Source organism: Zonotrichia leucophrys, chromosome 5 (assembly GCF_028769735.1).
Source record: "Zonotrichia leucophrys gambelii isolate GWCS_2022_RI chromosome 5, RI_Zleu_2.0, whole genome shotgun sequence".
Classification (NCBI taxonomy): domain Eukaryota; kingdom Metazoa; phylum Chordata; class Aves; order Passeriformes; family Passerellidae; genus Zonotrichia; species Zonotrichia leucophrys.
The window spans coordinates 54036958-54064338 of record NC_088175.1 but is presented as its reverse complement, the minus strand read 5'-3'; the positions used below and the strand labels follow the sequence as shown (position 1 = coordinate 54064338).

Sequence of the window (27381 nt, the reverse complement as noted above, 5' to 3'; positions counted from 1 at the left end):
CAGCTTTCACGCTAGGAGGGATTTCATACTTTGATATTTTGGTGTTGGCTTTCTTTTTTCATTTGTTTGTTGGGTTGTGGTTTTGCTAGATTAAAGAGGGATCAGTTATCAGAAATCTTTTCACTATTTAAGCTGAGCTTACCTCCTAACCTCTTTTTCTTTTTTTCTTTTTTTGCAGAGGGGAAAAGGATAAAGTGAATGGCTTAAGTCCTAAGCTGCTTAAGAGTTTCTAAGCCCCTTTAGGGAAGGGGATGTTTTCTGAAAACTGAACTCTTTTGCAGGTTTGTTTTTGTGGTTTTTTTTTTTTTTTTTAACTAACCTTCAAGTTTCCACATGCTTTCTGAAATACAGGTGACAAAATCAGACACAGTGCTTCACTACCTGCTCCCGGGAAACAGAAAACAGGACTATTTTTCTGTACAGTCTTGCATTAAACTAATTGCCCTGCTCCTGCAAGGATTTAATTGACTGTCAGCTCAGATCCCTTTTACTGTGTCCACATCTTTTCTCACTTCTTGTAGGTCTCACTCATTTGGGCTTGGATAATGAGCATGAACTTTGGGCCAAGTGTAGATAAATGATCCAGGAACCACCAGCCCTGCTCTGACAGCTCCCCTGAGGGGCCACCAGGAAACTCAAGAGCATCCTGGAAGAGGAGTTTTCTCCTCTTTTCTGCTGAGTGCTGGAGAGCCCAGAGCCAGGACCCTGGGAAGCAAAATTCCTGCCTCACTTGGTGAAAGAGCCGTGGTTCAGGATCAGGAGGCCATCACAGGGGGTGTTTCAGATTGGCATTTTGAAAAATTAGCCCTTTGAGAGTCTTTTTTTTGTTGGTGCTTGATAGAAAGCAAGGACAGAAAAATTGCTGTTAATACATGACAGATGTACAGATAAAAAGTGGAGGCTGCTGCTCTGGGCAACCTAGCACACCCTGAGAGCATGTGAGATGTGTAATTTATTATCCTGATGCATGCAAGGATGTATGGAAGGATGGAAAGGCTCCATGGTGGATGCACTGCCATCACAGAGTGTTTCAGATTGGCATTTTGAAAAATCAGTCCTTTGAGAGTTTTCTGTCGGTGCATCAGGGTTTGCTGTCACAGTGCATTGCACAGAGTGTGAAATAGGATGCCAAAAATGCTGTTACTACATGCAGAAGAGTACAAGATATTTGAGAAAACATTGAATAAACATCACTGTTTATGTGTGGAAAGCACAAACTCCATGGGATAGTCCTGCTGTCACAGCTAGCCAACCAAAGCATCTAAAAAATGGAGAGATGCTAAAGAGGAAGAAAAGAGATAAGCAGATGTGGGGGAAAAACCCCAAAACCAACAAAACAAAACAACAAACCAATCAAACACACTCTACCAAAAAAAAAAAATCAAAAACTCATCTATCAACAAATGTTAGGTTATTTCTTTAGCCAACACAAAGCTCTTGAGACAGACAATTCCCTACTTACTTACACATTCAGAGGCTGCCAGGCTGGCCACTGTGCCTTGGCCTTGATGACTGTCAGAACCTCATCACTCTGTGGAAAGAGACAAAGGAGATTTTTAAAGGAGAGCAATGTGTTTTACAGCAGAAATAAAAAGTGCAGGGCACGAGATCAAGCTGTGACTATGAGCTTTAAACACCAGCAGCAGCGGTTTGGCATCACCAGCTGAGGGAAAGCTTCCACCAGGCATTCCCAAGCTTGATACACAGCAAGGACAGAAAAATTGCTGTTAATACAACATCAGCACCCTGTGAATATGTGTGATGTGTTATTTATTATCCTGATGGGTGGAAGGATGGATGGATGGAAGGATGGAAAGGCTCCATGGTGGATGCACTGCACTGGTGGCACGTTTTCTTTGCTCTCCATTCATGCATCTGAAAATCACAGGGTGGAATGCAGCAGCCATCTGTGGAAGCCCACAAAGCACCAACACAAAGATTATTTCCTAAAGTCTGCTGCAATCCTTGCATCAGCACTTTCAAACTCTATATTGCTACAATAAACTCAGGACAAAAGCATTAACAAGGCTCAGGTGCCCCAAAGACATCTATCACACTTCTTCAGAAGCATTTTCCCCTTCTCCCTTAGGAATCCACACCAGTAATTCACCTGGAGGGACACAGAGTTCACAGCTCACTCCCATGATTTCTACTGTCTTTTAAAAATATTTCCCAATTAGACCAAGAAACCCACTTCAGGTATTGCCAGTAATTGGCACTTCCAGCAGAGCTGACCTTTCAGTTTAGTGATAACAGAGCCATTTCTTGCTTGATAGCAACAGTTCTGACAGCCCAGACCAGCCCTAGTCCATCCACACCCCAGCTCAAAGAAAAACAGGTTCCACTGGTTGTCTCAATATTCCCTGAGTCCCTCCCTTCACCAAAGCAAGGACATTGCAGAGATCATGGGCCCTCTCTGTGACACAGGAATATAAATGTGACATGACCTCTCCCTTAGCCTGAGTGCATGGAAAAGCCACTTCTTTGGAAATCACTTTTATAAATGCAGGCGCCAGGAAAAATCCTACACGAAGCGTCCTGAGCTATGACAGCTGAAAATCCAACTTTCCAAAGGCAAGTAAGTATAAAGATTTACTGAAAATCAAACTCTACAAAGGCAAGTAAGTATAAAGATACACTGAAAATCCAACTTGACAAAGGCAAGTAAGTATAAAGATATTTTACCAAGCTCTCACTCTACTGGTAGAGGTAGAAAAAAGAGGATTTTGTGCTGGCAGGGAGCAATCACACAGCAGGCAGATCCTCTGGGGCAGGCACACCCTGGGTGAGCAGCACCAGCCCAACCATGCAGGAGAGATTCAGCACATCCAGGTTCCTCTAGGGCCTTCTTCTCACCTCCACACTCACACAAGTAGAGAGACTGTCACTCTGATATTTTCTGAAAAATCCTCTTTGCCCAGGATTTTCTCCTGGGAAGCTGAGAAGCCTCAGAGAGGAATGAAAACAATAATTATCTGATTGCTGCTCCTGTGTTGGCTGCTTTGGAATGTGGCTTGGGCATTGTTTACCAACAGGTGAATGTTTGATTGGTTCCATGTGAATTGTTTTTTATTAATGACCAATCATGGTCCAGCTGTGTCAGATTCTGAGGAGTCACGAGCTTTCATTATCATTCTTGGTAAGCCTTCTGATGTATCCTTTCTCCTTCTTAGGTATAGCTTTATTATAGCAATATAATATAATGTAATGTAATTATAATATAATGTAATGCAGTATAGTATAATGTAATGTAATGCAATGCAATGTAATGTAATTGTAATGTAATTGTAATGCAATATAATATGATGCAATATAATATAATATAATATGATGCAATATAATATAATATAATATAATATAATATAATATAATATAATATAATATAATATAATATAATATAATATAATATAATATAATATAATGCAACAGTGTTCACAGGGTCTTAGGATGAGGGAAGAGATGAGGATCTGACTCCATGTTTCAGAAGGCTTGATTTATTATTTTATGATATGTATTATACTAAAAGAATAGAAGAAAGGATTTCATCAAAAAGCTAGCTAAGAATAGAAAAAGAAAGAAGAATGACAATAAAAGCTTCTGTCTCAGACAGAGTCTGAGCCAGCTGGACTGTGATTGGCCATTAATTACAAACAACCAATATGGGCCAATCACAGATGCACCTGTTGCATTCCACAGCAGCAGATAATCAATGTTTACATTTTGCACCTGAGGCCTCTCATCTTCTCAGGGGAAAAAATCCTAAGGAAAGGATTTTTTCATAAAAGATGTCTGTGAGAATAGAATAGAATAGAATAGAATAGAATAGAATAGAATAGAATAGAATAGAATAGAATAGAATAGAATAGAATAGAATAGAATAGAATAGTAAATAAGCCTTCTGAGAACATGGGAGCCAAATTTTCATCTCTTTCCTCATCCTGGGGACCTCACAAACACCACAGAGAGACACTTTTGCACTGAAAGTGGTTTAAAAAGTAACTGATGAAACAAATTAGGTTAAAGGTTTGAAGCTAAAAGATGTTGACTGTCTCTGAAAACAAAATTTTCCTTAATTTTTAGTTTTCCTTGTTTCAATATCCTATCCCTTTCCAGCCAGGCACATCTTCCTTTACTTACCTTGAAAAGAGATTTGCATTCAAAATTACTAACTCTGCATTTTACATCCCAACAAAAGTCTGCCATGAGCATAGATGGTTACATTTATTAAAGTCACGCACTGCTTATCTAATAGGAGGCAGTAATTATGTCACTGGTATCAAAATCAGCCACATCTGAAAGCATTTCAACACGTGCTGCTCAAATTAAAAATTAACACCAAGAGCAGATGAGCAGTGGCCAACAGCTCAGGAGCAAGTGCAGAGAGAAGGAAAGAAGGGGCAGTGCATGGTGCATTCAGACAAGCCTGAAAAAACAATTAAAATAAAATAAAATAAAATAAAATAACCCTCCAGCTGATCCCCATGTTTTTGAGGACAAACATGAGAAATTTAAGCAGCCCAGGGAAACTGATGTTACCCAGGAATTGTGAACAATCCATGGATGGAGAGCAATCTATGGACAAAATGCTGTGCTTGGGTTTGCTGGCCAGCCTCTCCAGTTATAATTATTGGCAGATGGTAAAAGCTGAGAGGATATAAAATGCCTGAAGAGAAACCCACAAATTAGTAACAAATAACCAGTTGATGCAACCCAATTGCCTTGAAAAACCAACTGCACAGACTTTACAGTAGAGGCAAAACCACCACATTTTGTTAATATAATGAAAATATAATTTTATTAAGATTTTCTTCATGCTTGCTGTCCTACATTTGTACCCATTTTACTTTTCATATCCCAAAATTTTGCTTTAATTAAAGTAATTTAAGTAAGCAAGGTCTCAAATTTCCACCAAAATATGGAAAAGAGAACTGTGATTTTTTTCACCACGGTATGTTGCAAGTTGTCATCAATTTTGTATTTATCTTGGAAGAAATTATTCAAACTAATGAAACTCTTACATTTTGGCAGAGAAAACCACATTGTTTGCAAAATGATGGAGTGTCAAAATGTTTCACTGTCAGAAGTTAAAGGGCAGGGCACCAATTCTCCTGCTTGGAGCTGATGAAAATCCCTCAAGTGTGGTTGGACACAATCACTGACAAAACTTGGTTTTTCACCCAAAGCCGCTTCTGCAATTTCAGTTACAAGTACAATTACAGGACTCCAGCTTCCATTCGAAAAGAATGGCTCCTTCTCTGCAGGCTTCAAACTTGGCCAACAAGTCCAAGTGGAGCCAAAGCGGTTTCCAGGTTGACTTCAATTTCATTTGGATCGTGGCCTAAATTAAAACATGCAAAAAATTGCAAACAACTCTCCTTTTCTCCACATCCACTTTCTACACTGGTGTTCAAGCTGGGGCTGTTTGACTCAATAGCTGTCCCCTATAAAAGCACTGCTCTCCAAAAAATCCTAATGGCATGATTTCAAAAGGTTGATAATGTCATTCTGATACTGACAGCCTCACTGTTACTCTGAAGTTGGCAAAAAATTAATCCTTTGCTTTCCATGCATTTGTTCCTGCAATGTATAAATGAATGCTCATGCAGAATAAAGTAATTAAATGACAACACACAGAACCCTGTGGTATAAAAGCACTGCTAAGTTAAAACCTTTTACTGCGCACCTACAAAAGATTAAAAGCATTTCCTCACTTCAAGAACAGAAAGTGGGACATCGCTCAAAAAGGCAGCGTTAAAGACAGAACTTGATTTGAAGTCTTTCCCAACCAAGGGGACTTAAAACAACACTTCTGAAGGGTAAAATCCATTTTAAAAGTAATGAAAGCTTTCAGCAAAAGTTTTAAGCATGATCTGAACACCTTTGGAGTGAAAGAGAGATTAGTAGGATCTAGAAAGCCTTGTAAGTTATTCCATGTGCTCCTGCTACTTTTTGGTAACCATCATGGAAAAGCATCTACTCCATACTATTTCCAAGCCAATTTTTAAAGTTTTATTACTATTTTATCTCTGCCAAATAATGTTAGAAGCTACCAGTGTGCAGATCACTTAGCACTTTGCAATAATGATATGGTTTGGATCAGCTAAACAAATTAATGTGTTATCTGACATCAGAATCAGAGCCAATGAACTGTGGGAATGGAAAACACCTGGTTTGGGCCAGAGCTCAATTTCACCCATTTCATGCTGCTGCTGCTTGGCATTCATTCCATTGTTTTAGAACTGAGAACATTTAATTCCTTTCAGAACACTCCTCACACTATCTGAATGCCTTTCTATCCACAGTGAATTCATTTTCACAAGACCCTCAAAAAGTGGGAAAAAAGCAACATTATCTTCAGCTCCCAGATGATGAATTGAATGTCTTCTGGAAACAAACCTACATATCTGAGTTCTAAGATAGCATCTTCCCCTGCAGGATCATCCTTCCCCTCAAAAATAATTTGTTATTAAAGGAGAAAGAGATAAAGGGAGCATGAAAAAGTGTATTGCACAGTTCTGTGGGGAACCAAATGCTATAAAAATTAGAATGATGTAGTGCTTTGGAGGGATTGTTGGCTGCTCTTAAATATCTGATCAGTCTTCTGTGATTGGTATAAATTGTCCTTATTCCACCTCCACTGTGTGCAAACACATAGAAATCACAGAAAATATTTAAAACCCAATCTTGCCTTTAAAGAATTAAATAATACAAAATACCTGGTTAATTAATGCCTCACAAATTAAAGACTCCCACGGCATAATACTCCAAGTAAGGCATGCTTTCTCCTGTTGATAAAATCAGTAGAAAACTTTCCTAGCTCAGTTTTGCAGATGTATTTGAATGAGAAGGGACACTGATGTAGGCTCCTTTCCGAAATCAGTAAAAACTTCCAAGGAAAAAGGAAGTTGGTGTCTTTTGTGATAACAAAATATTTCTGTGATAAAAGCAGAGCTGAAATGCTTTATGATATATATTATATATCATAATGAAGATATGTTCACTATGAAGAGATGTTGCTAGAAAAGTATGCACAACTATTAGTTCTTTCCAGTTCTTAAAAAAATAGCATTTTTGAAAAGGTTAAGCTTTTAGTCACAAATTGCTTCATTTGAGAGGGGAAAATAACCATGATTCAAGACAAAGACTTATTTTTATCATCTGATGGCAACTAAATTCTGGTTAAATCTACGACTGACTTAGATTCAGCCAGTAGCACAGGTTTGGAATTATCATAAGCTAGAGCAAGAATGCATTTCAGCCAGTGGAATTATACCAGGATTGTGTTTGACCATTTTACTTTGACTTCTCTGTGTTTATGACAGCAACTTTGTGGCAGCTGAGAAAATCACACATAAGATATATAAACGTGCCTGAATGGAATTAATTTTTTGATCACAGTACCTACAAATTCAATATTTCCCTGAACAAATAGCTGTTTCTTTAATTGAAAAGTCTTGTTTATTTTCTTCGAAAAATAGGTAATGCCATTTCAGGGAATACAAAATCTGAGTTTTTCAGCTCACCAATTATAAAAGTCTGGGGGAATTTCCAGGCTTTTAATAATAAACAGTCAATTACTAAAACCACAATTTTGGGCTTGAGATAAAGAAATACTGCCGGGGTGAAACTGAATAAAAACAGAAGGAAAGCTGAGCATTTAAATCCATTTCTGAACTGTTACTGCCTGAAAACATCCCTGCTTCAGGAGAGCAAATAACCCAGCACCTCTGATAGTCCCAGCTTAACTGCTGTGCTGTACAGGAAAGCCTTCCTGAACTGGGTACTTGGCAATTTTGTATTCACTTTTACAAAGAAAAACCTCTCTGTCAGATAATCAGGCTGAGAATTTCCCCCAAATGTGGTTACTGTCCATATTTCCCAGAAAATATGGAAGTAAGTGTCAAAGCTTCACCATTTCAGGGTGCTGACTGCACAGATGTCAGCTGACATTGTGTGTTTTAAAAATAAGCTTTCTGAGGGTGTTACAGGAATTATAACTCCTGACTTTTGGAAAAATTACTAGGATGGGATGCAAAAAGAAGTGTGTTCATTGTTAATCTGGGTTTATATCCCAAAAGCACAGGCTCACTTTGCATTAACAACTTGTGCATTCCTGTCCCACAGGGGTGGAGGTTTCAGGAGGTGAATGTGGGCTGGAATTGATAACAGAGCTGTTGCTAATGGCAACACTGAAAATCAGAGGTGCTGGTTTGTTTGCATGAAGGTGCAGTTACATAATCTGGGGTGCTCCCAATAAAGCAATAATTCATGTTTTGCACAGTACAAAGCTTAGCAGTGTGTGTTAATGAGCCCTAGGTGTGCTCGGAGGATCTGAGCTCTCATTTTCTCTGCCTGAGCAGATTCCTTAGAAAAGAGGAGAAAAGAGTCTCCCTCAGGAATCCAGTTCTTGATTGCATGTTGATTTTCTACTGCACACTCTGCTTCGTTCTACATCCAATGCCTTGCTGTCTCCAGCACCACAGAAACATTCTGGGATCCTAAATCACTTTGCCACACCCAAGGGAAAAATCCTTTTACTACAGTTCAAAATGCCTACTTTTTAAAGGGGATCAAAGTAGATTTTGGAGCTGACCTTAAGTGGTGCAACTCCCACCCTCTGCTTAATATGTTTATCCAGCACACACCCTTTTGACCTCCTTCTGTCTCAACTTTCCCAATTCCATTGATCCTTTAGGCCAACCTAGCCTTTAAACCTAAGTGCTGTAAAGCTACTTCTATTTTAAACTCTCAAAAGATTGGACACCAGAAGAGAAATAGGGGGATAAAGGCCCTTGACACCAATCCAACACATTCTGTGTGCAATAAAGCAGCTGCATGCAACTGAGTGGCAAGACAAAACCTGCATTCATTGGAGATAAAGATAAAACTGGTTTAAATCACCAGTTTCACATCCAGGTAACTACAGCTTTTTTTTTTTTTTTTTTTTTGCTCAGGCTCCTTGAAATAGTTTCAAAACAGGGATGAAAGCATTGAGACAGGCTCTGGGGCATGCTAGGAATAAGTGAAATTCAGCTGCTTAAACAGCAGCAGGAAAGCTCAGGAGAAGGCTGGGTCTGCTCTGAGAAGCAGCCCAAGGATTGGGGGCACAGAACAATTCTGTCATCTGCTAAATGCTGGCACTGAGACTCCAGGTGTCACAATTATTCTTTCTGATGCTTTGCTCACACATTAGCCAAATGCAGGAGCTTGAGCAGAGGAGAAATAATTATTTGGCTAATAGCAAGGGATTTTAAATAAGACCAGCAAATTAGCTCAGGAGGTGAGCTTTCCTGACCCTTGATAGCACTTTGACAAATCAGTGTAGGGGTTTTATTCCATTCAGGATGTACAATAAAATTTTCTAAATGTGCTTTAGCTGCTGTACAGAGGCAATCACAACAGCTTTATTGCCCTTCAGTAAAGATAACGTGCCTAAGCCACCCTTTACCATTTCTTAAAAAAAAAATCCAAACCAAAATTTACCTAAAAGCCCAGAATGAATATAGCTTTTTAGCAAGTTAAGGAATCAAAGACCCATATTTTCTGCAGTCTGGAAAGGACTGTTCTTTTAGGGAAATCACCTTTCCATGCCTTGCCAGCCCCCAATCCATCCAGTAGAGCTCTGCCCCATTAACCCATTCCCCGGCACAGCACAGCCTCAGAGCTCATGCTGTGACATTCCCCTGCTTCAGGGTGTAATGACCACAACACCTGGGGCTGGGATTGGGGATAAAGTCATTACATCTCTGCCAGGACTCAGGAGAGCAGGGCTTTAAGGAGAAGGAATGTCAGGAACCTCTCCAGGAAGTGGGGATGTGTCCATTTTTGCCGTCAGGGGCTGCCTTTACCACCTCCTTCCCTTGAAAGCAGCTCTGTGTGCCCTGTGTGACTCCTGGGGCTGTCTCTGCATTCCTGCACAGGCAGCAGCTCCAGTCTGACAGCCCTGATGCTGCTGGTGGACTCTAATTCTGCCTCAGCTTTGCTTCTGCACCCCTGTGAGTGAGGACAGACAGACAGACAGACAGAGGAGACTGCACTGCCCAGCCTGCAGGCAGCCCTGGCTTTTAGAGCAGTGGGGAGCTTTTGTTTTTCTCTTACAGGAACTCCCCTGCCCTGTTTGCCAGCAAGGATTTTAAAGGGGGTCTTTTCTGGAGCCTCTCCCTGACACTTTTGTCTGAGCCCATCCTGGTGCAGTAAATACTCAGGTGGGCTTTGCTAAACCACTGGAGCAATTTATTGTGATGGTTGGCACAGGGGTCTCAGGTTGAGGGAAGAGATGAGGATCTGACTCCATGTTTCAGAAGGCTTGATTTATTATTTTATGATATCTATTACATTAAAACTATACTAAAAGAATGGAAGAAAAGTTTCTCAGAAGGCTGGCTAAGCTAAGAATAGAAAAGAATGAATAACAAAGGTTTGTGTCTTGGACAGAGTCTGAGCCAGCTGTACTGTGATTGCCATTAATGCCAAACATCCACATGAGACCAATCACAGATGCACCTGTTGCATCCCACAACAGCAGATAATCAATGTTTACATTTTGTCCCTGAGGCCTCTCAGCTTCTCAGGAGGAAAAATCCCAAGGAAAGGATTTTACATGAAAAGATATTTGCGACAATTTATCATTTAACCTTGTTAATATTGTTGCTTCTCTCTTGCAAAAAGTGCATCCCCCCATCCATATCCACAACAGGGGCAAATCCAGAAACTGAGACTGGCCCTGAAAATTTCCTTCCTGCTTAGAAATTTCAGTGGTCTTAGCATGGGTAATGTTGTCATCCATCTGGGGGGCTCACCCTTGCTTTCCAGCAGTTAAAGAGCAGGGAAATGGCATTTTGTTGTGGATTTGTTTGGGATTTGGGTGTTTGTTGGTTTGTTTGCTTGTTTTTGAAAGCAGTTTAGCACTAACTGTTCTCCCAGAGCAGTGAGATAAAGGATATCTCCCTCCTACCTGTTGCTTAAAGAGCTCCAAGTATCTTTACATCAGCTAATATAACCACACTTTCCATGTGCTGCTGAGTAGAATTAATATTAAAAGAGGAATTACGTAATTCAGCATTAAATACTGTAGGAGATGTTACTAGAGTGACATCTGCACTCAATATAATTAACATACTAGGGAAGAACTATTAATTCCACTGCAGAAAGTGCTGTTTGGGTTCCTATTTGCTTATTTAGAAATGCCAAAACAGAAGAGAAGCTAGGAGTTAAACCCTGGAGCCACAATGCTGCATGTCACCCTGTAGTAACCAGATATAAATGGTTGTAAGCCAGACATGAAGAAAGGTGTTTGTCTTAAGGAACATCTCTAAAGTGCTCTGCAAAACCCATGCACATAAAATTACTGAGTGCAGCACTCATGTAGTTATTTCATTATTAGAATAGTTCTAAGTTAAAGACCACGAACAGAGGCTTGCATTCTAAAAGCAGGAATCTGCCATGTTGCATTGTACTCACAATGTCAACTCTAAGAAATTAATGAGAAACAATTAATGACAAACCTCACTGCAGTGAGGTCAGGATAAACATAAGTATTTCAGTTTTAGCTGTGAGATACCAAAGACCTCCAGGGACATGCCCCAAGGCTGCTACCTCACCTAAAATGCTTATTGTGAGGTGCATCCTTTGCTCTTTCAGTGGTTGCTTTGAAATCTTAAATTTCAGAGTAAAAATTTCAGTTGAACCCTGAATTTAGGTTTAAATTTAAATAATAAAAACCAGAGTTTATTAATAATAATAAACAGAGTTTAGCTGTTAACCATGTTATCATGAAATGACACAATGCATTCTTATGACACGAAACAGGCATTTTAAATATTGCATGGCTTGTTCAGTCCCAAAAAAAGCCACAGTAATTGCATGTTTAATAAACCTTGGTAGTTCTCATTCCCATAGTAGAGTATCTAGGTCTATAGACCTGTTGTGATCATCTCTTTTATTCCTTTAGGTCTTTTCTAGTAACTCTGTGATCAGCATTGTCCAGTGATAGAACTGTGCTCAGTTCCCTTAAATCAGGGATACCATGTAAAGACATTTATTTTCCTTCATCTTTTACCTTCTCTCCCTCACATCCTCTATCATACCAGGCTCCTGCTGAGGGATTTGAACACTGAACACCACCAATATTCACTATTTTATTTGTACAGACCGCTCCCCACTGAAGTCCAAGATCCAGGTGTTTGGCCGCTTCACTAAAATCTTTTGCTGTCCCTTGAAATAAAATTAGGTTGTTTTCTTTTAATTAATCTCTAAAGAGATTAGAACAGCCACCTTATTGAAGGGCAAACTTCCAAAGGGGTTAATAATTGCAGCAGCAAAGCCTGGTAAATGCCATATCTTATTACCAAGGCAGTGCTTGGACTCTCTCCACTGGAGTGGCTTTAAGAACACATCACCCTGTGTCTAAATCATAATGAATGTTTTCAGCATTCATGTTTCCAATGCAAAAGCACCCAAAATTCACAGGGTTGTCCCTTCCTGCCTTCTCCTGGCACTGCAGTTGCACACTGAAACAAACTGAAGGAAATGTTCCCTCAGAAGAGAATTGCTGAGTGGTTGCACCACAGTGAATGGTGGGAGTCTATTAAATATGCAATTACTGCCTCATTCTCTCAAGTCTTACGAGCCAATTAATAGCACTTTTTATTTTCGTGGCACCTTGCCTCAAAAAATATTAAAATGCTTTTAAAATGACAGAGCTCTGGAGCTCTCCTGTCGTGCACACAAACTAGAGAGAAGCTGGCAGAACAAACACACCAACTACAGCTCAGGAGGTATTTTTTCCAAGCAGCCTGACAAACGTCTGTCTGTCTGTCTGCCAAAGCCACAGCACTGACCTCAGCACCACGGTGACACCACAGGCCTGGCCAGAATAAGCCTGACAATGACACTGTCCCTGTTCTGGTGTAAAAAATCTGAAGAAGTGACACAGGTAATCAACCCACAGGTAAAGGCAGGGACACCAAACTTTCTCTCCTACACTGAATGAGCTGTTGCTCCACTTTCTGAAAGCCAAACCATCCACAATCAATCTGAATTTGTGGCTAAAACATTGATTAATCCAGCAGGCACAATCGAGTTGTCTGAGAAACCCATTAACTACATTAATTTTGTGTAAACTAACAAACAACTAAGAGTAATTTATGGCTCAAACCACACTTTTCACAAAGCCAAAATCCATGTAAAAGCCAGCTAAAAGGCACACTGTAAACCAGACCCTGAGCAGGCACAGCTTTGAAGAGGAAATGGATTTCCTTTGATATGGACCTGGCTAGAACTGACTTATAAACCAGGACACTTGTCTAAGGAAGGGACAGGAAAATTTTAAACACTTCCTTTCCCCCAATACCATCCAAAGTGTTGGACACCTGCTATCTCTCATGCTATTCTTGGTTCATTGAATTATAATCTATGCTTAAAAAAAAAAATAGCCTTCAATAGAAATTTATTTCCAACTATTAATTCACCCTCATCCATCTCTACCCCAGTCAGAAAACAAGTGACTTTTTGCCACTCCATCCTGTCTTGACAGTCCTAACATCAAAATAAAGTTTTCTGCACTCCAGCAGACTTCCTACAGTGCTGTTTGCTGTTATAAAATCCAAACAGATGACCCAACATTTCACATGAACCCAGTAAATGAAATAAAAGAGAAGACAGAATATGATCCAGAAAGAAATCCTGCAGTCAGGGGAAAAAAACCCAAAATCCAATCTCCAGTAAGATCTACTCTGATGGTCAGGAAAATATAGAAAATATCTGCAAAGTCTGTGACCCTAGATCCAGTACTCCAGGCTGATGAACAGCTCCTGCTGTCTCACATGGTCTTTCTCCCTCACCACCCAGCTGATTAATTAATTAATTAATTAAACAAAGTCAGTGTTCAGACTTTAGAATTACCTGCAATTTTAAGCAAATCTCTTCCTGTAGACTTTCCTCCCATCAGACAAACATTTGTGAAAACTCTGGGAACAAAACCCACTTCTACTGAGCCAAGGTTTAATGCTCCGAACCACCCAGCTTCAATTTCTCCAAAATGTTCTGCTCATTTTAGAAATGAAAGCAAATCTCCTTCTCAAAGATCTGAAAAGATACCAATTGCTCCCAGGCTTACACCTTATCAATTATTCATTTTCTGAGTCAGAATTGCTCTGTACAACAGGCAAGAACATTTGAAAAGCCAGATATTGTTCATGAATAATGTTAGTTTCGTTCTGAAATAACGGGATTCTACAAAAGTTATGACTCTTTTCGAGGAAGGTGCTACATGCTCTAAGCATGACCAGGTGAATCTGAATTTAACACTTTATGAAAGATGATCAGACTTCTGAAGTAATTAGGATTTTTTACTTTCCGCCTGCTTTATGTGTAGTTCTTTGTACTTTTTGCATGGGCAGGGATCTCTAAACTGCTCTGAATGCCCCTCTCTTCCCAACCAGTCCCAATTGTATCAATCTTCTCAAAGACTTCTCTTAATCACTGCCTCCCATGGCTCCACAAGAAATTACAAAAAGCCTTAAACATTTACAGGTTCTTTTGCTTGTTTCAGATCCACATTTCTGCTGCTTTGTTCTGCACAAGTCTTCTACAATAAATCACCCAGCATTATTGTTCCCATGTGGGTGCGTGCCTTTCATTTTTGTGATCTAAAATCCAACCATCTTATTGACTGCAGCTGCTTTTAAATACACTTTGGTGTCAGCGGTGATTTACTTTTTAATTATTTTATTTTAGATGAGTGGTCCTTTTGTTTTTCTAATAGCTGCTTTAAAGGCAGTGTTCAAATAAATGAAACTTCAGCATCTGAGCAGGGAAAGCTAATTCACAATTCCTTAACGAAAGAATTTCCTACAATAACATTCCTGATGAAAACATCACCACTCTTCCCAAACGTTTTACATTTCAGTTGGATGACAAAGGGCATCACTTCCTTGAAGTGGGTCCTAGCTGAGCATTCTTGGGAGATTCTTGCTAGAAAGAACAGCAGGGACTGTGCAAAGATTATTTCTGTCGCTTTTCCAAAAGCCTGAGAGACGGCTTTACTGGTTTTTTATTTCAGCCACGAAGCCAAGTCCTGAATCAAATGCTCACCTAAATTAAAGACTAGGGATTGGATCTTAGGAGAAGGTCCTTTTTTGGCCTCTGATATATGTATGCAATTTGTCTGCAGGAGCACATTTATGCTGCATCTGGGGAAATACTGAACATAGAGGTAAGCTGGTATTTCTCCAGGGAAAGATTAAAATCAGTAAAAACAAAAACACACAATCCACTGCAAAAATGCACTCGAGGCAATGGAAGGGGGAAGCAAGAGTACATTGGTGAATGTGGAAGGTTCAGGTTTATCCATGTTCTGTTGAGGTGATTTTAGGAAATACTTCATGAAAAAATATCCTGGGAATGCACTGCATATTGTTTCTTTCACACATACATGAAGTATTAGATATTAAAAATATTTACGTAATTCTACAAAACATTTAATGGACTTTCATGACATACAAATTTTATGATCATAAATGATTTAAAACTGTCCACCAGTTCCAGGTCAGGTAATTTCAGTTTCTGTGCTGCTGGCCACTGTTAACCTGGCTGAACAGAGAACGAGGTATTGCACATTTTTTAAAGTTTTTCTTTTTAATTGAATGTGAGAATTGAAAAGTAGCCAAATGAAATTTGTGGCCGCTGTTTCTTCTGATTGCAGATTTAAATATTTATCTGCATTTCTGAGGATAGGATCTAACTTTTTTAAAGACAAGAGGTCAAGCATTTGTTCTTGCTGTGATCCCTCACTAGTCTTGAGCAGGGAGCTCTTGAAGAATTCAATCGTACAGAATTCCAACTCTGCAAGCTTTGGGTTTGCATCTGTTTGCTTACCTAGGCAAACGAGGGGGGAGATATTTAGGGCCTCCATCACTCTGCAGCCCACAGGAGGCTTCGTGTAACCTTCACAGTGCCAGCATTTCAGAACCTCTACCACCTACATTCCACTTAATTCCATTATCTTAACAACAACATTAGCTCTGATGTGTCACGGGAGCCTCTAGGGCCTAGAAATGACTTATGAATTAATTATCAGAAGCATAATCGTTAAAAAAAATAAATTTGAACATCATGATCTCTCATTCTAATCCATTAACATGCTAGGGGTGGGGGGAAGGACATTCAGCAAATTTTCATGGCCATGTTCACAGATTTTTATGCCAGAACTACACACTGAAGGTGAAAAAAGATCTTTGTTTGTATTGCAGTGAATACAGAATTTCAGTCACACAGATTTATGATGAATACCATAATGAGGGGTTGTATTAAATGGGACAAACATATCAACAAAACGTCATGGATTTTTTTGCTAGTCATATCAAAAGTCAAAGGCAGGATCCTATCTCTGTGTTTGAAAAGTTCCTGGAGCATTTTGGGCTCCCAGCCTAACAAAATAAAATGGATGCATTAAGCAGCTCACAAGGGTTTGTAACTTTTGTGCTTTTTGATGGTCTGGTTCCACATCATGGTCACCCATGATATTTCAAGATCAAAGAACCATCTAGGTAGATGTACGAAATGGGAAGAGATTTGTAACCAGAAGGTTAAGAGCTATGGCAGATTCTTGAAGATCACATCCTATTCTCCCTTTTAGTAGGCCACATCTGGATGTTCTGAACAGCTGCAAAAATGATTTCACCTTGATTCGTTTAGAGAGGAAAAGAAGTGAAAGGGAAAATTCAGAGAAGTACTGAGGTTATTGCCGACATCTGTCTCAGAAAATTTTAAAAGGGAGAGAAACAGATCCATTTGGTTCAAAGTGATACCTGGGAAATATATTGCTATGGATTTCTGTGAGTCAAAAAAGGACCATTCATGAAGGAGATTAGGAAAAAGGCACAATAGTCTTCAGCCTCCCAACTGGAGAGCCAGTTGCAGTGGGACATGTTCCCATCTATTAGTCTAACTTCCAGATCTCACAGAAGACAAAGTCTCAGAAGGCAGATCTAACAGGAATCACTGTTATATTCACTCAAAAATTTACATTTGCTTGTATTTTAACATAAGGCCTATGGATGCACCTCTGCTCTCTTGAGAAGCAAGAGGCCCATCTTTGTAGAACCTACAGTATTTATTGTGTTTTTCCAAAAACTTTGTAGAACCTCCAGTATTTATGGTGTTTTTCCAGGCTGTGAAACTGAAATGCCTTACAAGTAATTTGGCCTTGGAAAACCCAGTTTTTAAAATCACCACAAGCTGTTGTTGCTATTAATAAGGTGAGACTGAAGGAAGTCCAAGATCTTTATTAGCTTGCAATGCTGGAAGGTGGGATTTTCCATTTTAGTGGGAGATGGCTTTTCTTAAAATAACTTCAGTGAAAATAATCAATTGCTTTTTCATCCTTGGAGCACAATTTCTTCTGGAATACATTATAGCTTCAGGAGTCATTTTGTTAAACACAGCACCTGAAATAATCCCCTACTGAACCCACCCCATGGCTGGGGGTCTGTGGGACAATCTCCTCTCAGCAATGGCAGCTAATCAATTAGCAGGGAACTGGTTAACACCTTCTGCAGGCTTATCTGCTCATCCACACATTGCTCCTGCAACCTCTGCCTCAGGGGTGAGCTGTATTTTATCTCCTGGAGGTAAAAAGGACTTGTTCTCATCAGTGTGTGCAGGGTTCCCGAGAACTAAAATTCAGTAAGAGCTTATTTATCTAAGTGTTTGACATTTCTTGGCTGTTTTGTAAGTGAGGGCCCAAGCACAATAAAGAATATAATACTGTTATCTGGTAAGAACTTGTCATTTATTCATTATACTCACATATCTGTGAGGCAAAGTTCTTGTCATAAAGTTCTTATTGTCTGGGGGATGGAGAAGTGACTCTTGAATTACAGCTGCTCTTGTGCAGAATAATGTGCAGTATAGTACTTCTAACACATTGCCTTAAAAAGCAAATAACCATCCTTACAGCTTGAGAGATTATTTTAGAAGAAGCAGATCTCTGTTCAATGAAATAACAGAGCACTAGCCATTAATAGTATTTAAAAGTTAGTACTACTGATATAATTCGGCTATTTCATCTATAAAACATAAAATAAACTTTTCAATAACACATTTTAACCTGCAGTTAAAGTGCTGTAATTTCCAACAAGCATTCAGCCAATCTGCTGTGCAGCATAAACACGTAATTTTATCAGGAATTACAGCATATGTGAGTGCTTTTATTGAATTGTTTGTATAAATAGGGCTCTGTTTACACACACGCACGATGGTATTTCAAACAATAATGAATAGAAAATGCTTGGCTTCCTTTCTACTATATTTCACATAAGAGCTGCATACATGTCTTCATTTAAGTATGTGCCTTTCTTTATCTATTATAGCAATTTTTTTTTTTTTTTTTTTGCAAACTGAACATTTATAAGGAATTCCTTCTTTTTGCTATGGGAGCATGGAAAACAGCATGCATGAAAACTGAAAGTCTTTATGGGAAACAGCATGCATAAAAACTGGAAATCTTTATATCAAGTGAGAATGATTTTTAAAGAAATAATGAAAAAAGATATTTATTCAATGAACACATTGAATCAGCGAACATCGAGATTTTTCTACTCTAAAATATAAAGATGCAGCTTTTGTATCCACAGTTCAGATCTGCAAGTCCTGGTGTAGTTTTTCATATCATAAACCCACAGATAATCTGTGCATGAAACAGAGGTGCAAAGATACCCTCACACTAGGCACCAGACTGATAACTGAGCCTTGGAAATGGGCTCTTATCACATTAAGACAAAGAAGAAATATTCATATGCAACCACACTAATTGAATAAGAGATCCAAAAATGAAAATCAATATACCAGTGGTCTAAGGCAGAGTAAGAGCAGAAGTTTAAAGGGTGCAGATGTCTCTCTGCTGCTGAGCAAAGACAACTGGAACAGGGATTTCCAGGAGGAGTGGATCTGACCTGGGAGGCTTGTATAAACATGCCACATGCAGTGGTTATCAAAACAATATTGTCAGCTGGAATTAACCCTGATAAATTCCACTGCCTTTATCTGTGGAGCCTCATTCCTATTTACAGGCTTTTCAGTTTTGAGTATGTGCTGCAGTGCAGAATGAAATGTGACTTCCTTCTTTTTGTTTTAGATACTTCCAGTAGCATTAAAAATGCTATCCCTGCCACCTTGCCTGAGCTAATTAATATCCCAAAACATGATGAAAACACCCCAGCATGAGTACATTAACAAGATGGTATTTGGTCTACAGCGAGCTGTTGTACACTTGCCTGATGCAAGAACAAGCGAGTCTTTTGTTACTGAAATATTCACATCCTAAGCACTAAAATCACTGCTTTATCCCATAATACTGCAGTGATTAACATGAATTAATTTCACACGTTGTATGAGAGACATAGCAACTTCATCTTCCTGTTTCAGTATTATTCTCGTCTACTGGTTCATGTGCAGGTTTACCTGTTTCATTACTCCCCTTTTCTCCCATTTATTTTTAACATCCTGTTGCTTTTTCACTTGATAGCTGCCTAGGGCATGGATTATCTCTGTCTTGCATGCCTATAAAAATACAACACATCTATACCTAGAGGCCCTGGTCAGGCCTTTTAATTCACTGCTGCAACAGCAAAAAATCAATAATACTTGGTATAGTGGAAATGAAAGAAGGTTTCTATATGTGAAACCATTTAGGAATTAATGGCCTTGTAGGTATGGCAACACAGTCCCTTCCTGATTCCCTTGCTTTGTCCCTGTTGATTGTCCAACAGGATTTAAGCTGAGGGGCAGGTTATGGTTTCTTTCTGCAGGATAAATTAGTTTGTGCACATCTCTTTGCTGCCAGAGACAACCAACTTTAAAGCCAGTTTGGGGATTCGTGCACGAGGCTGCGACCACCAAAGAGCAGGATAGCCACACACACAGAGTGTGTGTTTCACTGCACAGAACCTGGCTTGGGTCATCCTTGGTCCCTGGTTAAACTCCTGTGGCTTTGGAGTCACCTCAGGTCACTGCAGGCGGCCCATGGTGTCCAAACCACTGCTGCTGCAGAGAAACCTTCTCTACGTGCCTTATTCCCCCACCACATTCCTCCTGAGCCACTGCTCAGCAGCTCCCTGTGTGGACAGAGGGATTTTCAGCCAGCCTAGCCCATCAAAGCAGACCTTGTGCTGTTAAACACCAGAAATTGGGCCTGGCACAAGGAACACAAGGTTTTGCCACATCATCTAAAGCCACAACCATGTGCTGCTGTCAGGAGTGACAAATTCCTGTCCCAGAACCATGAACACCGAGGGAGAGAGGAGCAGAAAGAGAGAAAAGAAGAGCACATTTAGATTAAGGCAGTACATCAAAGCCATGTTAAGGCAATATGTTATCTCATCCTTTCGTAGTGCAGCCTGTTATTCCTTGTGAAGAGGTGCTCATAGCAAAACAGGAAATTTGGAAAAATGTCCAAGACACTGGGACAGTGTCAGGAGTGACAAGTCCCTGTCCCAGAACCATGAACACTGAGGGAGACAGGAGCAGAAAGAGAGGAGAGAGAAGAACACATTTGGGTTAATTGGGTTAAGGCAGTATGTTACGTTATGCTTTCATAGTGCAGCCTGTTATTTTTGTTAAGTGGTGCTCACAGCAGAACAGGAAATTTGGAAAAATGTCCAAGACCCTGGGTAAATCAAGGCATAATACCATTACAATTTTGCAGCGAAACAATCCTAATTTGCTGAAATCAAAAGAGATTGTAGAAATACATATTTGTTTTGATGAATTCCTTCCAAACTCGGGCAGATTTCTGCTGGAAATTCACTCTTTTTCCCATCTAGAAAGCTGCTTGGGGAGCTGGGACCTCATTTAATTTGCTCAGGGCTGCTACTTAAAGTCCTTAAAGCCCAGGAGCACACTGCATATGCTCCTAACAGGGACTCAGCTCCTCACTCCAGCCATGATTTTAGGATTGTTTGGCTCCCTGCCATGGAGTTGAAATGAGGTTGATCCTCTGCCTCTCCAAGCTGCCTGCTGGCTGTGGCACTGTAGTGGTTTTGGTTAGTTAATCTGAGATTTTTTTGGTTGATGTATCAATGAGTGTGGTGGGTTTAGTGTTGGATAATTTTTAGTGTATTTATTACAATGAGTTTATTTATTTGTTGCCGTGATATAGGATTAGGACAAAGGTCAAGTAGGTTTAAAATTTTAAAAGGGTATAAAGAAAAATTTATCAATAGGCAAGTAAGAGTAATAAGAATTACAATAAATTTTTTAGATTTAAAAATTTAGTTTTTAGATTTAAAAGAATTTTTCAGATTTTTTTCATCTTTAACATGTATTTTCCACAAAAACACATACAGCCTTCTAATAATTAAACCCTTTACATTATTGCTATAAATACCTCCCATATAAAACCACCACAGGCAGCTGCCCAGATGAACAGCCTGGGGAGTTGTGGGCTTCTTGCAACACTGGGAGCCTCGCCTGAATTTGGGGCTCTTCCATTTCCCTGGATAATTTTCCAGGAGTTGAAGACAGCCATTAGTGTCTCACTTTTTGGGGAAACAAGCAAGCAAACAAAAAAGCCCCACCACAGAACCGCCCCACAGAAATGGAATGAATATTCCAGTCCACTGGAAATGCAAATATTGTGCTGCTGGACATTGATGTGGCTGCCTGGTTATTTTAGGCCACTCTGAGTTCACTCCCTATTCCAATGGCCCATGGACATCACAGTGAGTTGGCTTGCTTTGGCTGGGTGAGCTAAAATACTTGAGATGCTGAAGGAGCATCTCAAAACGCTTCACACATTTCACAAAATCATGCAAAAAAAGTACTTAGGAATGCCCCCTCTTTAAAAACACTACCCTGCCTCCATATATCCATAGCTTATTACTGTTGATGAGGAGATTAAAATGCAAAAAGAGCTCTTATTAAACAGAAAATGTAGTTTGGCTCCATCCTTAACCAAATTAGCACCCTAAATAGGATTTCTAAGTGCATTTTAAAGAGAAACAGCTGTTATTAAGCCACTAGATATTTTGGCTTAAAATTGACTAAAAAGTAGGCAATAGTCTCATTTAAATAGCACGCAAAAGAGATGTGGGAGGCAGGATGATTATCTATATTATGCATGACTGAAAAGCAGGCTCCATTTCTGTCTCTTTGTGCATCTAAATAGTGTGGAGACACACAATTAGAACGATGCACAAGGAGGAGGTGTGAGAGTGGCCTTGCTTTGGAAGCTCTGTGGGGATTTTCAGAAGCACGTGGCTCTGCCTTGCACGAAGACTGCACCCTGCCAGCCAAGCCCAATTTTCATCTGTCCTCAGCCAAATCTCATATATCCATATCCAAGAGGTGCCAAGCACATTTCTGGCTAGGGTTTTTGAATAACCCATAGTTGTAAAAAAAAAAAAAAAAAAAAAATTTGCTCTTGAGTTCTGCTGATACATTCTGCTGAACTTAAACCCAGCAATAACTGAAATCTAGGGTCATGGCAATTCTGAAGAAAAATGCCCTTAAATGAAGCAATGACTAAAGATGACCTTTAAAAATCCCTATAAAATCTAATTTGGATTGAATACAATTCAAATTGGGTTGAATACAACTTAAGCCAAATAGTACTTTCAGTACTTAACCCCACAGAGTCAATTTTCTTTATATGTTTGCAGCAATATACAGTCTAAATAATGTTATTTGTATGGTCAGGTTATACGTAAGCATATGGAAAGCTACCTGAAAATCTGTCCCTTAGAGAATGAGCTAATTAAAAAAAAAAGATGTGTAAACTCTGCAGTTGTGAGCACAGATTTCCTATGAGTAAAAATCTTAACCCAAACCAGTATTTCACAATTTTCATGTTGGAAAATTTTCTACTGCATCCCTCTGCCACGAACAAATGAAGCTGTTTTACCCTGTCAGCCCAGACACCACCATTTATCACATTTAAATGTAAAATTGCCTCAAAAGAAAAAAATCAGGTTGAATGTTGAATAGGAAATGAGTTACATTCATAGATCCTAACAAATGTGTGCATGCTAAAAGATGTGTTTTGTTGACAATTTTTAAATATTCAGCTCCCTCATTTGACTCCAAATCATTCTGTTCTCTGAAAAGAGGTAAAAAGCTTTCAACTCTTTTAGTCTGAGAAAAAAAAAAAAAATAGCTGAACTCTTCAACTTGATTCTTCTTTATTCCAACCTTTTTAAAATCCACTGAAGATTCTTTTTTTTTTTTCCCAGCTGGTCATTCCCTGAGTAGCAGAACACAACCTCCTCTTTGTTCTGCTGTGTGACTGATTAGGTTGTACCTGGCTGGTGAAAATGAACATTGATTATTGCTGTGCACTGTGTTTAGAGCACACTGTCCCTGCTCAGCTCCCTGTACCCACCATCCATGTGTGTCCCAATCTATAATGATGGAAATGGATGCAGGGAGGATAAATGGCAGTGCTGCTCACACACAGAGATCTCCACAAATGAGATGTGTGTGCTCCAACTGGGCTGTCAATTAAAACATCTTGGATGCTTCCCCCTTGGCAAAGGGCTGTGCTCAGTAACATGTTTATAAACAGATTTACATAGCTTTTCATATTCTATTTTTTCCCAGATGATGCAGCAAAGATTAAAATGCATTAGTGATGAGCCATACATTAAAATGAAATAAACCTCCCAATTAAAAAAAAAAAACGTAGAAAAACAAACATAATAAAAAAGCCAAAGGAGTGGAAAAAAATAAACCATCAGCCATATGCTGAGTTAGAAAATATCTGACTTGTTGGCAGCTCCTGTGACTTTGCATAATTCCTCTGACCTTAACATAGCTCAGGGACATGGAGCCCTGGTAGGTCTAAGACTGAAAGACTGCAAACATCCCCCAAAGTCCCTTTTTACCACATTTATTTTTTTTTCTGTGTGGAATGTTCTTTCAGTCTAAGACCGAAAGAGTGCAAACATTTCCCAAAGTCCTTTTTTACCACATTTGCTCTTCTTTCTGTGGGGAAATTTCTTTGCCTGCACACTCAAAACTCTAACCAAACACTGAAAGAGTAGGAAGGTTTTGAGGTTGATTTGAGTTGTATTCAGCCCAAATTAGGTTTCATAGGGATTTTTTAAGGTCATCTTTAGTCATTGCTTCATTTAAGGACATTTTTCTTCAGAATTGTCATGACCCTGGTTTTCAGTTATTGCTGCATTTAAGTTCAGCAGTCACTTAACTGTAATGTTGTTTTTTGTAGTGTTTACTACGTTGCTACATTATATTAGACTGCTCTATGACAATCCCTTATTGTTTGTTACAGCATTCCAGAAACACCCCAATGAACTAAGGCTGCTTTCCAGCAATAAAAAAGCTGCAGGAAGATGCTGTGCATCCATATGGACTGAGCCACCACTCACAGGCAGCACTCTGAAAAATGTTTATAAATCAAAGTAATGGCAAAAATTTTCCAGCTGTTGCAGAAAGGCTGGCTGGTGTGAGAGGTTTTCCCTTTATTCCATTCTGCAGGTGGAATTATGTTATTTGCTAAAATCTAGGGGTTGCTACACTCTCCTAAGCCCCCAGAAGGCTCTTTCCACTCTGAGGATGCCAGAGCTCCTTTAGGAACCTCAAGGAGTGACCAGGTTTGACAGTTCTTGCCTGGAGTTATTGCTGATTTCTCAGCTTTTGTCACTAACAGCTTCCATTAGTTCACCTCAGAGACACTGGATAGATGGAGTAATTGGACCTTGGGGATTTTGATGGCCCTCTTTTTTTTTTTTTTCAATTGTTCTGATCAATTGAGTAAATTCCAGCTGCAGGGAACAGCTGGGTTGAGGATCATTTTTTGCCTGACATAAATGACAAACCAGGAGAGCACAAAGCTTCACCACACAGCACTGGTGAAAAACTATTAACAGACACGTCCTCAAATCAGCCACTGAACACATCTGTAATGCACATCCAAAAACCCAACCACTATCTTCTCCACAGCAGCACTTCTGAAAGTGCCCTCCCTGATTTCAGAAAGACGCAAGTCTTTCTGAAGTAGTTCTTTTTGTCATTATATTTCAAGAGTTCTATTGTCATTACATTACAAGGGTTCCATATTACCAGAGTTTTGTACCTCCCTGATGTTTCCTGTAGGCAGCTCCTCCAGGCACTGACTCTTCCTTGTCCTCACAGCAGCCAACCAAGTCCAGTTCTCCTTACAAACAACCAACCCACTCTTTTATAACACTCTTCTGATTGGCTACAGCTGTGGCCTGTTAACATCAGGCCTGCTCCTAATCCTGAATAATTGGCTCAGCTGCAACTCACTAGAGGGGCAAGATTACTTTCTATACCACCTTTATTTACTCATGTTCTATCCCCCTACAATTCCCCCTTTTTCTTTTAATTACAGAGTTGCAGCATTTCTAGAAGTACATATTCAAATAAATTAACATTATGACACATTCATCTATTTCATTCAGAACCAATAGTTATACAGATGTTCAGACAACATATTATAGTATGAATATATATATTTCTGAGTGTTGGTTCAGTTTTGCAGCTTTTCTCAGTTTGCAAAGTACCTATCTTCAAAATCTTTTATACTCGTATTTAACTAACACTAATAGCTGCAATTGATATATTTCACCAATAGTTTAGTATTCAAGTCCTTTTCCCAAATCCATGGGGTCATATAGTTTAGTATTTGAGTCCTTTCTCCTGAATCACGTCGGGATCACCATTTGTTGTCACTATAGTGCAAGAGTTCTACTGTCATTACACTGCAAAGGTCCCATATTGCTAAAGTTTTGTACCTCCTTGATGTTTCTTGTAGGCAGCTCCTCTATCACTGACTCTTCCTTGTCCTCACAGCAGCCAACTGACTGCAGTTCCCCTCATCCAACCAACCCACTCTTTTGTGACACTCTTCTTATTGGCTACAGCTGTGGCCTGTTAACATCAGGCCTGCTCCTAATCCTGAATAATTGGCTCAGCTGCTACTCTCTAGGGGGCAAGATTACTTTCTATACTACCTTTATTTACTTATGTTCTATCCCCCTACAAGTTCTCTCCTAAATGTAAACTGTTCTCGTGTGTGAGCAGCCCCACTCTTCCTGGGAACTAAAGATGACCTTTACAAACTGCAACCATGTTTGCTTTAAATGCCTTTCTTTCTGGAATGACCAATAAAACCAGAATAGCCTCTTTTTGATACTCTGGAGAGTGTCAGGTTAAAAGTGGAACAATTAAAAAATGCAATTAAAAAAAATCTTCAACAAGGAAATCAAAATCTTTCACCTGATGTATTTTCAGACTGCTGACTGATTTGCTGTGGAAATAATCATATTTTTAACAGCTTTTGGGTTTTGAGGTATGAACAGCCTAAAACATTATGAAAAGTAATGCAGTCAAGACCAAAACAATGACATTTTAGTGAAGGGAGATGTACCTGACAGTTAATTCTGCCATCAGGACATTACCTTGCTCAAACTGCAGCAGTATTCCTAAAGGCCTTTAGATGCTTTTCTCCCACCACAACCAATTTCTAAAAGGTAAGAGTAATCCTTTTCCATCCTTTAGAAATCTTTTGTACTCTAAGAATATGACATGCTTGGAAAAAGAATATTAGGTGCTTGGAAAATACAATCCTGAGAGGGACAATAGTGTCTTCCCCATCCCTGCTGCCACAAAGTGGGAAGGACAGGGAGGGACAGCACGTGGGTGGGAAGCACAGGCTGGAGAAATGGGCTTTGTAAAGTTCAAAACAAGGAAATACAAAGTCCTGTACCCTGGGAGAAACAACCCCATGTGCCAGTTCTTGGCTTCTGTTCTGCATCAGTCAAGGCCAGGATTGAAAGTGCTCAAGGCAATATTTCATGTTTGGACTCAGATGTTTATTAGTTCTTATCTATATCACAGACTTACAAAACCTGAGTTCTGCAGCATTTCACTAACAAGCCACAAAATGGCCCCATATCTATATCTACAAGGTCTTCTAAGGAAAAACTATTCAATTTTAAACTACACCTAACTTATTTTCACTTTTAACCAAATAACTAATGCCTCGTGTCCTGCAATGTTGACTTTTTTATCCAATTACACAAAATCACCCCAACCCATGGAGAAGGTGAAGAAGAAGGACCAGCCTCCACCCTAAATCCTCCATCTTGCTTTATATATATTACTGTATTCTAAACCCTTAAACTAAAACCTTAATTTTGTGACACAGGAAGAAATAATGGAAAGCATTGCTTGGAATTGCAGCAAATCTCATCCAGTTGTATTCAACTGTTGAATATAAACTAGTGCTGCTGAAAAACAAAGGACACTCAACAGCTCTAAATTCACACTTCAGCAACACAATTAATTTTCTTGTCAAGGAGAGGAAAAGTGATATCAACCCAGCTGCAAAAAGGTTACAGA

At 39.4% G+C, this 27381-nt stretch overlaps 1 protein-coding gene across 1 annotated transcript in view; it reads right to left on the bottom strand.

Moving 5' to 3' along the window:
• The window catches only part of SPON1 (spondin 1), a 189399-nt gene that overhangs the window by 29434 nt on the left and 132584 nt on the right, over positions 1-27381 (bottom strand). Inside the window, exon 7 of the mRNA XM_064715683.1 lies at positions 1467-1531. Coding sequence (XP_064571753.1) covers positions 1467-1531 — 65 coding nt within the window. The remainder of the gene's footprint in view (positions 1-1466; positions 1532-27381) is intronic.